Source organism: Abramis brama (genome assembly GCF_963993115.1).
Source record: "Abramis brama genome assembly, chromosome: 15".
In the NCBI taxonomy this organism is placed as follows: Eukaryota; Metazoa; Chordata; class Actinopteri; order Cypriniformes; family Leuciscidae; genus Abramis; species Abramis brama.
In genome coordinates this window covers 27372963-27387082 of record NC_139977.1, presented here as the reverse complement: position 1 = coordinate 27387082, position 14120 = coordinate 27372963, and the positions used below count along the sequence as shown (strand labels likewise).

Below are 14120 nucleotides of genomic sequence, written 5' to 3'. Positions count from 1 at the left end.
AACAAAGACAGAATAAGTTTGGAAGGGTTAGGCTAAATCTTGGCCAATGAAAACCACATGCTGTACTACTTATGAATATGTAAATGTGTTTAAACGGTATTCAAAATCGGTTTGTTTCTTCTTTTTTTTTCTTTCAGATCACTAAATATGCTGAAATATGGCAAAATACATTTTTAGTACTCTTGCTTGCTTTGTGCAAAAAGAGGTTCACCATGGGAAGACAGGCTGATTTTTTAAGAACTTTCAATCTTCAAGGAGTCATTTTCTTAATATCTTAGAAATGCATGTTCGAAGAAGCAAAGAACGAGCAAGGTCTTTTAAGGCAAAGCCGTTTTTACAAACTTTTCTTACATAAACATGTTGTGCCGACTTTCACAAAATGACTGCATTTATACGATCAAAAGCAGCCCTGGCTTTAAAAGTTTGCAAACTCTCAGATTATTCATAGGCTTTGAAGCCACTGATAGGATCCTTTTCCTTACTGCACTGAAGTACAGCTGGATCTTCTGAAAAACAGTCTAATGCAGAAGTTAGATGACAACACTGTTTCAGCATTATAGGGCATTGTGGTTTCCTCTTACGTTTTAAAGAGCTATTTTGGGAAACACTTTTTGCATTATAAGCATTTTCAAAACAATATAATACAAACGAATCCATGTCTTTTCGGAAATAATTGAAAACACCTTTAAAGAGTAAAATGCATTATAAAACATAATAAAGCCCATAAAAATTGGGTGTTGATCATGTGTTTAAACTTTAAATTTGAAAATGTCTAAGTAGGCACGATAGATAGAACGATAGAACGATAGATAGAACCAAAGAACGATAGATAGAACGATAGAACGATAGATAGATAGATAGATAGATATATAGATAGATAGAACGATAGATAGATATAGAATGATAGATAGAACGATAGAACGATAGATAGAACGATAGAACGATAGATAGATAGACAGACAGACAGATAGATAGATAGATAGATAGATTGAACGATAGATAGAACGATAGAACGATAGATAGAACGATAGATAGATAGATAGATAGAACGATAGAACGAACGATAGATAGATAGAACGATAGATAGATAGATAGATAGATAGATAGATAGATAGATAGATAGATAGAACGATAGAACGAACGATAGATAGATAGAACGATAGATAGATAGAACGATAGATAGGCAGACAGACAGACAGACAGATAGACAGACAGATAGATAGATAGACAGATAGACAGATAGATAGATAGATAGATAGATAGATAGATAGATAGATAGAACGATAGAACGATAGAACGAACGATAGATAGATAGAACGAACGATAGATAGATAGAACAAACGATAGATAGATAGATAGATAGATAGATAGATAGATAGATAGATAGATAGATAGATAGATAGAACGATAGAACGATAGAACGATAGAACAGACAGACAGACAGACAGATAGATAGATAGATAGATAGATAGATAGATAGATAGATAGATAGATAGATAGATAGATAGACAGACAGACACAGACAGACAGACAGACAGACAGACAGACAGACAGACAGACAGAACAAACGATAGATAGAACGATAGATAGAATGATAGAATGATAGATAGATAGATAGATAGATAGATAGATAGATAGATAGATAGATAGATAGATAGATAGATAGATAGATAGATAGATAGATAGAACGATAGATAGATAGATAGATAGATAGATAGATAGATAGATAGATAGATAGATAGATAGAACGATAGATAGATAGATAGATAGATAGATAGATAGATAGATAGATAGATAGATAGATAGATAGATAGATAGATAGATAGAGTGATAAAAGACAGACAGACGGATGGATGGATGGATGGATGGATGGATGGATGGATTAAAACTGGATGCAGAAATGTAATAAAGCCTGCTATGTTAAACAGCAAACAATCGTCTGTTTCTCATTAGACGAGTGCAGAATACATAGCAGATCTTCTTCTCTCTGACTAGTTCTGCGCATATGGAATAGTTCATGGCAATGATTAAACAATATGCAAAGAAAAGACAAACGCTGCTCTTTCATGGTTGAATGTCTGGTTATCGTGTCAACAACAGCCTGTCATAACAGTCACTGACTCATGTCTGCCTTTCCATTTACTCTTCAAATACTCAGCAGTGGCTCTGAGGAGGAAAACAGATCAAAAGCATCAGTATATCCTGAGTTTTGATGTTACCAGGTCATCAGAGGTCTTATAAATCAGTTTTGCACATAGTCCACCTCTAGGCACATGGGTATGATTTATATTGTGGTGATTCGCATTAATGCACTTACTTTGTCATGGCAAAGCATGACTGAGCCCACATGACCTCTTATTGCTTTCTCGTTCATACACACAGACGTAAACACTGACACACACTTCACGCCCGAAAAGTACTAGTCTAGACATAGTGAGGGATTAACCCACAGAAACTCATGAATGACATTCAATCACTAATTCAACTAATTTGACAGAAATATTTGTACACTTGACCCACAAACAGCTTTAGGGACTTTGAATGGCGGCTTATTTACAATGAATTCTCGTACAAATAGATTACAGACAAACAAGTCCATTCACACAAAACACTATTCACGGAAATTGTTCTAAAATATATTATAGAGGGGTTTGTATGATGTAATATTAGACAAATAAATATAATAATGAAAATATTATAATAATACCGGATAAGCGGAAGAAGATGGTATGGTATGGTATTATAATAATAAAGGAAATATGATTAGAATAATAATTAGAATAGTAATAAATAATGTATTTATTCATTAAATTTACTACATAATATCATAAGTTATACATTAAATATTATTATAAAATAAAAGTAAATATTATAAAATGTTTACTTTATCAAATTATAAACTAAATATGATAAATGTAAAAGTAAATATTATGATAAATAAACCCCTTCTTAAAACTTTATACTAACAGTAAAGTGTTATTAATACTAAATTGTATTAAAGTAAATATTACAATTATAAAGCAAATATGATGATTGTAACAAAAGTTATATAAGATAAGATAAATAATAATGATATATTTATTTAGTAATACATAATAGTAAATATTTGTAGAAAATATTATAAAAATGTTTACTTTAAACAATTATGTATAAATTATGATGAATGTAAATCTAAATATTATGATAAATCTTTATACCAAAGCAAAATATTAATAATACCAAAGTATATTAAAGTAAAGAGTATGATGCACATAATTATAAAGTATATGATTACCATAATAAAGAGCATACTAAAAAATAATTAAGTTACAGTTATTATATTTGCTTCATAATATTATAACATTACACATAATAATATTGTTAGAACAAATATTATACAAATATTATGATAAATAAATCACTTTGTTATACCATATTATTTATTAGAATATCTACTTATAATACTTACTGCACTATTTGTACGAAAACATGCCATTGCAGGGTTTATTTTGAGAACAACTCAAAGTAGAACACGCTTTAGTATTTTGATAAAAGACTTTCTCATATTTGTGTAAATATTTGCCAGTGGATTCTAGAAGAGCTTCACAGCGTCGATCCTTTCTTAAGTATTTTAAAAACCTCAAACATGCTCGTCTGAAGAACTTCAAAGACTCTGGATTCCTTTAAAAGGCGTATTTAATGTCCTTTGATAGCTTTGTCAACCAAACCCTGAATGAAGATGCTGCCTACCCTTGAAATCCAATATCTGACTGCTGACGAAACCTGCGACAAGCTCCACCAGAGCATTAAACATGAAAATTAAAGCAGAACATGGAACTTCAAAGACAGAGAGGAGATGGACCTTAAAATGCAGACGAGAAGGTATAAATCTTTAATATTCCTGTGGGCAAAGAGCCTGTCTTCCTCTCTGTGGAGGCACGAGACGGGACGGGTTTTAAGGGAGATTTATGGAACCTTCTCAAATTCCCGCCTGATTCCATAGCAAACACTTTTGTCCACCTACTCAAGACCAGCTGCATGACCTCGAGGATAAAAATCTCCATTGTTGGACGAGGAACCGTGACAAGTCATCATTCAGGAGAGGTTGATGAGAGGTAAAAAGCAGGTCACTCTTTCCTCACCTCTCTTGTTTGGGCCTTGGCATGAGATTTGAACTTGTCGTGATATTTGCGTGTGAATTAACTGGCTAAAATGTGTGGAGTGTAAACAATGTAATGTGCACATCTGCGCGTGTTTGCATGTAAAGGCGTGAAAAGAATTTTCTCACCAAAGCCTTGGTCTCGTCCTCGTCCTTGTAGTAGTGCAGCTGGTCTCCTCGGAGGACGAACCAACGCGTGTGCCAGGTCTTCACGAAACCTCCTTGCTTCCGGAGCCAACCGCATCGCAGGACGTCCTGCCTGGCCGACCCGCGCCCGTGTTGAGGGCTGTTGCCCGCGCTGCCAGCCTGCTCTTCCATCACCGATCCGGAAAACCTCCCTGTATCCGAGACAGAAGGCGAGACGGTAATGTTTTAGCACATGAGACAAATGAAAGCGTGATAAAAGTCACATGACCAGGTGTTTTGGTGTTAACACGGAGGAAGGGCGGTATCGTTGCCCTGCTATGACACCATAATGCTCACTCCATCCATGCGGCATTTGCATTTGTCAAGATAAGCAAATTCTCACAAAACATTAGTTTGGCTTCTAAGGCAGTGCTCATTTATTCCAGCCAACAAACATTTGTTCAGATATAAGGGATATCAAAATTTCAGATATAAAAATGAAATGGAATTTCAACCTAGAGATTGGCATGGAGTACTTTCCATAAGATCATCTCTCAATGCAAATCAAACCAGCTATTAGGCTAACTGAAATAAAACCATGCCAATCTCTAGGTATGGTGAAGGCTATGTGATGATGTGGGGCTATTTTAATTCCAAACGCCAAGGGAACTTTATCAGGATGCATAGTATCCTGGATCCATGAAGTAACTGGCCTTTAAGGCGAGACACGGCAGGCAAAAACATCGTTTTTTTTTCACTGGTCAATTTTCAGATTTTGGGTTATTTGTCTTCAATAATATGTATTCTTTCAGACTTGTGCTGAAAAAAAGTCCAAAATACACATTTAGGTCTTTATTTTACTACACTTTGTCTGTTTGAGTGTGCAGATTTCGCCTAAATTCATCAAAAGTTGGCGTTCTAAATCATCCCACTGCTCCACGATCGCTCTCTGTACCCCTTCATCTCGTATACCGTTGGAAAGCTCTCTCTCTTCTTTTCAATGCTGTTGGATCCAAATATGGTAATTTCCTGTCTATCAGCAACAAATCATGAAAGTAAAACAGGTGATTTAACTCGAAATGCGCAATCTCATTGGCTGATGCCAATTTCTGACAACGTGATTCGTCTAGAATCGTCACGTGACGCGCTTTGACATTTCCGCGGTAGTTCAAAATGTCGAAAGATATGCGTGTAAAATTATCTCAGAGAAGTCGAAAACAGTTGTCATTAGCTAGAAGACACAAGGGATTACCAACAAAGACAAAAGATGATGAAATGCCATATGGGTCTTCACATTTTTTTTCATGAGAGCCGCACTGATAGGACAAGTCAGTAGGACAGCCATACGTCGTCCTTTCAGTTTCGGTTCTCAATCGACCAAGTGTTTACATGTTCTCTCGATAAACCACCTCTTTCAATCCGATCGAAATTATTTGTAATATAGCTGACACTTTGAGTTTGTAATGGGTTATGTTATAGCCCTACTTATTTTTAATGTTTTTAAGAAATATCTGTAGTGAGTGGCTGCATGATATCGCCATATTTTTTACAGCCATGCGAGCCACAAATTAAAGCTTGGCCGCACGAGGCCCGCGAGCCGCGCAATGAGTAACCATAGTGCGTTGATGCGTTACGAACAAGCTGTAACATTTTGAACACATCTAAATGTAAGTCAAAAAGACAAATTACATTTTAAAGCACTTAAAACCCACAAGCCAAATCCTGAAAACAGTCCCCTCAGTCAGCTGATGGTGAAGCTAACCAACCAGGCTCCCTTCAGCACTGGTTCAAAACAACTCAACAGAACAAAACTAATTATGAATCATTCAAAATATCAATATTTAGAACATTGGAGAAAGCAAACAAAGTAGACTAAATTGTTATTTGACAGAGTATCTGCACACTGTCAGAGAAGAAGAGACAGATCCTGACTAAATGATACCGTGATACCGGTATTTAGTTTTTCCATTCCACCTGTGTGATGGACTGTTGATGTGTTGTTTTGGATGTTATGATCAGTGATGGATGAAGCAATAATGAGTTTTGGATGTTAAACAGTGTGATACATGGATTTTACTTGGACCTAAAGCATATTTTGTCTGTAATTCATGGCTGTCAATAGAAATTAGTGGAATTTTGCCATAAAAATCTTTAAAGGCCGTTTTCTCAAAATGAGTTTTTTCTTGCACTCCTAGTGACGATTTTCCACTTCTGTAGCACCTACATACACCAAACTTTACAGTCGTATTCCTAACTATATTGTGAAGATTTGTTCAGAGGGATTTGTTGATATATCATTCTTGGCCTGATTTATATGACATTTTATGCCTAAAAATAGGGCGGAAATCAATTTTTTAAGGCTATTGCCAGTATTTTTTGATTTACAGGGTAACAAAAGGGGATATTCATAATCCCCTCTGAACATGTCTTTTCATTGAATATATCAACAAAATGCAAAAGTAATTTTGAACCTTGTTTTTTTCAATGGTCAGATTCATCACTTCAAAATATATGCAAATTAGCGCATATTTAATTAGATATAGCCTCATTAGCATATTTAAAAATAAAATTACAAAAAACTTGCAATACATTTTTTTCTCCTATTCATGCGAGTAATCAACTGGTAAAGTTTGATGGTGATATCTGTAAGTTAACAATTTTACCCTATTCACCTGTAGTGTCTCGCCTTAAAAATAAAAATCTGCCTGCCTCTATGGGAATTTAACATAGGGGTGTCCAGACTTATGCACCCTGTATTTTAAGGAAGAACATTTATTTATTTACGATACATTATTCATTCACAAAGAAAATTGGTGTCCTTAAAGGTTGGATTTTTCCTAATTTTTTTAATTAAGGCATTAAGTTCAATTTCCAAAAGATGATTTTTTATTCCTCTTTTTAGTCAACTTTAGCATGGGTGTCTAAACTTATGCATACAGTAGCACTGTATATATATATTATGTTAATTTTAAAATAAATTTTAAATTTAAAAATGTTTAAAAAAAGTCACAGTCTGACCCCACTGGCTTTATATTATGACCTACCGACATTAACTTTCACAATGACCACAAGATCTTTGCAAGTCTTTGCTTTATGAGCTCAGGTAGCGATGAATATAATCAAAAGCTCAGCAAATCTGTGATCACCAGAGAGGAAGTGCATTTTAACTGATCTCCTCCACCACTCACTCCCCTTGCTCTCCCTTTCCATCTTCTCTCTCACCTTGCCAAAAGAAAACTCATATGTTGGAATAAGACTGTGTGTTTTCATTAGTCTACGAGATCACCAGACCTTCCTCAACAACATTCTGCTCAAGAGATTAAAATCGGTGCCACACACAGAGCCAGGAGACGCCATCCAGGAACAAAGCATTAAAAATTCAACAGTTGCTGCTTTTGCTGGGAGCTGGAGTTATAAGTGTGTATCTGTCCACCACAAGTGCTTCAGCAAAGAGAGACAAGACTGGGAATCACATATCTGCCAAACGGGGCAGTCGGCCAAACACCTGACGTTCATTTAAGCGGCTGTTTGACAGACAGACATGAAGGCATGAAATCATAAAAGGGTGTTTTATCTGAGTGTTTATGATTTTTGATGAAATCTTTCAGAGAAGGAGGGGTGGAAGGTTCTGCCAAGCTAGAATCTTCATGCTAGTGCCCATCGAGACATCAAGATCATGTCACGCGTGTCAGTGTAGATTTGTCAGTCACTGCCTCAGCATGTGTGTGATATTTGCTGTTTGTGCGTGTGCTAGTGTGTGTGGGAAACCATTTCCTTTGAGTACGTTTGTATTTCTCCCATTCAAATCAAAGAGTGGCACTGGACTTTCAACTGAGGAAACATTCATCACATTTGTTTGTTTTTTTCCTCAGTACGACCTCCTTCTTGTAGAGCAGAACAGAGTCTGTCTGCAGCTTTCAAATCTCTGTGGTGTTGTTGTTGTTGTACCAGACAAATTTTCCTATCTTCCTAGAAAGCGTTTTAAGTAGGTGCACTCTTGCCTATTCAAAACATTACGCAGTAAAACTGTACTGAACAAGACAAAATATGCACACAAAAAAATCTGGATTGTCTAGAACTTGTATACAGTAAACGTGATAAAATGTGTTAAAGTACACTGACAAAAAAATTCACCCAGTATTTACATGTATGTAAGTTTTGTTTTTTAGAGTACCAAAACATTAGCTTAGCAACATGCTAACGTTAGAATCAACTCTGTGTGTGTTACGTAGAAAATTAACATAAAAGTTTGTGTTTATATAGGAGTGTGTGTACAGTATATTAGCCTATATAAAAAAAAAATCTTACTAACCCCAAACATTTGAACAATAGCATAGTTAAGATTCAGATTCAGAATTGCTAACTATTGGAAAAATATATATATATTTTTTTTTTAATCTTGTCATTATCCCTCATAACCCTGAGAAGATTACATCAGGATTTATTATCTGATTTTGAGGTGAACATGCTGAGAAAAATAGATAACACATGCAGAGGAAAAAAGTGTAAAGAAGTAATCCTCTTGTTCGTGTCATATTTAGAGGTCAAGGCTTATTTTCTCTTGCGCTGGGACTCATTAATGATTCAGACAGTGGCAGAGCCAGAACATGTTGAGCCCCAGACAGGATTTTGAAATACCGCCCCTGCATCTAATTTCCTCAAACAGCTTCGGAAATGAACACAGATGATGGTGTTTCTCAATGCTGACAACACCGGAGACCCCAAAAAAGGTTCAAACGGGAACATGCACACACTGTTTTCCCTTCTTTTCCTTCAGCAGGAAGCTTAAATGATTTAAGTATCAATACTTAACAACTCAAAACTATAAGTAAGCAAGGTTTTTATCCCAGAAATCACTGCTCTGTTCATTCACACTTAAAACTAAAGGTTACAAAAAGTGTTTTTCACAGCAAGGCCATAGAAGGACCATTTTGGTTAACTGAAAAGATTAAAACATATATTCTTAGTGTGAAGAACTTACTAAAAACCTAAAGAGCATTTTGTCCAGTGGAAAGGACGGATTTTAAAGATTCTTAATGGAACTATAGATGCCAATAACACTTTTAAGAGAATTGTGAAGTGCCCATATATTACGGCTTTTTCGAATATCACCTTTCACAACGTGTGTAATATAGCTGTTTGTGAATGTAAAAGGTCTGCAAAGTTTTAAAGATCAAAGACATAAAGTTATTGTCTCTTAAAAGAATCGAGTCGAGTCGGCCTATACGTAAAAATGTAACAAATTTGCATAATGCCAGCCTAAAGTCCTCATTGGCTGCCTGCAAACAATGTCTACTTTGACCTGCCCTTAAACACTAGTTGAAGCTGAGGCCTGGAAGAGTTTGGTTCGTGTCGTGGACATGTCAAGAAGATGCTGTTTTCAGATCCATTTTGCATGCACTTCAAAAGGATGAAGACTCGCGCTGGAATTGATTCAGAAAAACCGACACCATTGTCCGTATCACTGAGTATCAAGTTCTGAGGAAGGCTCTGGAGCTTAAATTCAGATATAGTAATGGGTGTTTCATTTCCGTGTTTGTAAGTGGTAGACCAATCACAACAGACTGGGCCAATATGACCAATCAGAGCAGAGTAGACCAATCACAACAGACTGGACTGGACCATCTGACCAATCAGAGCAGAGTAGATCAATCACAACAGACTGGACCATCTAACCAATCAGAGCAGAGTAGACCAATCACAACAGACTGAGCCATCTGACCAATCAGAGCAGAGTAGACAAATCACAACAGACTGAGCCATCTGACCAATCAGAGCAGAGTAGATCAATCACAAAAGACTGAGCCATCTGACCAATCAGAGCAGAGTAGACCAATCACAACAGACTGAGCCATCTGACCAATCAGAGCAGAGTAGACAAATCACAACAGACTGAGCCATCTGACCAATCAGAGCAGAGTAGATCAATCACAAAAGACTGAGCCATCTGACCAATCAGAGCAGAGTAGACCAATCACAACAGACTGAGCCATCTGACCAATCAGAGCAGAGTAGATCAATCACAAAAGACTGAGCCATCTGACCAATCAGAGCAGAGTAGACCAATCACAACAGACTGAGCCATCTGACCAATCAGAGCAGAGTAGAACAATCACAACAGACTGAGCCATCTAACCAATCAGAGCAGAGTAGGCTCGCAGAAAGGAGGGGTTTAGAGAGACCGAATCTTTGAACGAACCGTTTCAGACCCTTTGAGAAATGAGGTGATGTGCAATGTATGAGAAAATGAAAGTGTTTTTTGACCTTGGATGCATGTAAACATATTGTAGGAGACCTCCAAAACAAAATTAGGAATTTTTAAAATAGCATAATAGGGGAGTGTTTTAGAGTGATTGAGCAAAATTGACATAAATTTGACCGATAACAACTTTTGCGCTCTCTTTCAGATGTAGAATTTGAAAGTCTGATTTATTCTGAATTGGTTGATTGAGATGGTTCATGTACATACATGAACTGATTCAAAGAATAATTCAAATCACTCCACAGAATTATATGCGATGAATTATGATTTGTATTTTGTGTAAATTTATCTTCTGAGAAAGTAGCTGGACTATAAAGTTATAATACTGTATAGTGTTGTTTCCTGCAGTAAAAGTAATTTCACAGTGAGAAAAGCAGCACTGCCACGTTATCATATGCACAGAGGTGGCGGTGTGTGTAAGTGTGTGGGTTACGATGAACTCCAGATGTGTCTGCTCGACTACCGTCACATGCTTAGCAAGTGCAGGGCTGCGGAGCGGAGAGAGACCCTGCTGATGGCTCTGATGTACTGCCATCACACACACTAAAGCTATGTTTGGAATCGCATACTGTCACACTACTCTTATTATTTCTGCAGCATTCAGTATGTAAACTGTGGGCAGTATGTAAATTTTCAATATGCATGGGATATCCAGATGACACTAAATTTGCCAAAGTACACAGCATACAGCTTAAGCACACATTGCATGGAAAACTGTATGCCAGATTGTAAAGTACAATTGACTTAACATTTCCAAAAGTGAACCCAAAGTAATATCAGCCAAAAAAAATTCTTGAATTATTATCTAATCTGACTGCCCAGAGTTTAGGTCAACATGGACTCAAAATTGACCCTATACTTCCATAATGCATCTTTTTTTTTTCATTTGTGTGTATTATTCCAAAAACAACACATGAACTTTAGGGAAAATGTGCCTGTGGCGACATTTCTGCAAAATAATATTATGCTGCTTTTTGCACGTTTCGTGACACTTTCGAGATGAAATGTTCTGTGAGTGACGCTAACATGAATCTATCAATGATTTATTATGTTGGTTGTTATATTCATTGCAGCACTTCAGAATTGTAATGTCCAGTGGCAGTGACAGCTGCTAAAAGGTTAGTGCTCTATGCCATTTGAAAATAACTTACCACTAGGGTGGTCCTTATCAAGTCCAATTTTTTTTTTTGCAAAATGTTAGTGTCTTAACCTCTTAAACTGTTCCTTTTAACTTAAAAATTAGAAATATGCAAAAATGTTGACAAAAAAAATTATATTTAGAGGTAGCTCAATCATGTGGAAGATTGAGCTAAGATGAAGGAGAAACTGCAATTGTTCTTCAGAGTGTGTGAGATAGCCATTGTATTCTTGAATCAGAGCCACTCCTCTCTCGGCGTGATCATTGACTACTTTCATTGCATGTATGGTTGCCTGTGCCTCCTGATAATCTGCTTGATTCGGCCAAAGTTCCGCGTCAATTTCAAGGAACGTAATGTAATTTTTTAAACCAAAAAATGTGCTCTAAACCCAAACAGTAACCAAGGTGATCATCAATAGAAATATGTATTGATTCCACCAGGAAAGGTAATTCTGCTAAACTGGGTCATGGATAATTAATTTGGTAATAAATAATTTGGATTTAGTTTCTACAATAAGTAAACTGAGATATGTATCTAAAATACATATTTAGGAATATATGGTGCATTAGATGCTTTTATGGACATTTTTTTGGAATTTTACTAGCCAGGTACAATAACAATTCAAATGATCTGTTTTTACGAAAATCATCAAAATCTCAGAAAGTTTAAAGCTATTGAGCTACCAGTAATTATTATGTTACTGCCATAAAAATTGGCATGCTGTATTTTCTTATATAAAGGAACAATTTGAAGGGTTAAGAGCATGACATTTGGAGACTTTAAAAATAAGGACCACCCTACTTACCACCCATACTAAATTGTATCCTATATCTAACCAATAAATAAAACCAAAGCAAATGTAAGATAAAAAAAAAAAAAATCAATCATCCCATTTTAGTTTGCTTCTACAAGTCTTTGACTCTGCCGTTTCATAGGACTCATTTGGAAGTACAATGCTACCAGGTGAGCTACCGAGCGAGTTTACTACATCAGAAAAAAACTTACATATGGAGCTGGTTATGTGATGCAAATGTCAAAATGTATTAGAATTAGAGATCAACCGATAGTGGATTTTACCGATAATGATACGTAGGTTGGCCCACGCTGGCCGATAACAGCTTAATTAGTTTTTAAAATGGATTCTGAATGAAAAAAAACATAACACATAAAATAGTGCTGAACTTTATTACAAAAATTCAAAAACAATTCTGAACCATGAAAATGTACTCTACTTTTTAAATATATAAAAAAATATTAAATAAATTATAACTTGATCATTATTTATGTTAGTTCATAGTGCATTAATGTTAAAAGACACAACTTAACAATGAACAATACTTTTACTAACCTTAGTTAATGTTACAAGTGGAATCTTATTGTAAAGTGTTGCCATTTTTATATATATCTAAACAGTCACGCTTACAGACTGCCATAAATATCTATACAAAGGCCATAGCATTGAAATTGTATGTATACTCTCTGTACTTCTATTGTAGAACACTTGATTATCTAATCAAAATAGCACATGTAACGTGTTACAGTGTCGATAAAAAAAGAACTGAAATCGAATGCTTTTCTGATTTGTTTACATGTTTCTGCCTCATGTCACTTGCTTTATATATGCAAATTCACTGCATAATAATGCATAAAAGCGACCAGCTCGATATAAACTAATGCAAATAGGTGACAACAATCGTGACATTAGACATTTGGGTCTGACTTGCGTGTATTTTTTTTTCCCAGTTTTAACCGCTTGAGGTAGGCTACTAATGTTAGCGTCATATTTACAATATCTACCTACCATATGAGATAATGTGACTACAGCTTGAAAAGTCATATCTTTGTACAATGTTTGTGTACTGTTTCACATACTATTTTTTTAAGTATGCAGTCAGTATTTCATTCAGAAGATATCCTTACACAAATATATACATAAACCAATGGTTTTAATTACCTGTCTCCAATACAATAGGGCCAGTCTACATAGATGCCATTAATGTTTTGAGATTTGACTTTTCTAATGGCACCTGCTTTGAATGAGAATACAGCGCAGCAGAGTAAAACACTGCCAATATGCCAAGTCTAAGGCTCTGTGATACATTAGTGCAGTGTCTGCTGTCAGTGTGGGACGTCACTGAAGTTTCCCATCTATAAACTCCTCTCTGAAGACCCAACAGCTGCGACAGGGACACTGAGAATGCTCAAAACATCAAACACAGACTCTTACACCACAATAATCAGAGGCAAAACAGAATCTCTCTCTCTCTCTCTCTCTCTCTCTCTCTCTCTCTCTAATAAAAAAACCCTCCTGGATGCACTGGAGATGCCGAATATAATTTAGAACATATTTGATTGTTGTTCTTATTAGTGATGCTTGGTGAATAACCACCTAACAAACATTCAGAACACCCTAGCAACCGCAAAACAACATCTCGGCAACCACTCGCAACACACT

The 14120-nt window shown here is 35.9% G+C and overlaps 1 protein-coding gene across 1 annotated transcript in view; it reads right to left on the bottom strand.

Annotated features, from left to right (window-relative positions):
* Nucleotides 1–14120, bottom strand: part of arhgap24 (Rho GTPase activating protein 24) — a 123790-nt gene that overhangs the window by 94563 nt on the left and 15107 nt on the right. The window contains exon 2 of the mRNA XM_084136737.1: nucleotides 4268–4476. Coding sequence (XP_083992863.1) covers nucleotides 4268–4456 — 189 coding nt within the window. The 5' untranslated portion in view covers nucleotides 4457–4476. The remainder of the gene's footprint in view (nucleotides 1–4267; nucleotides 4477–14120) is intronic.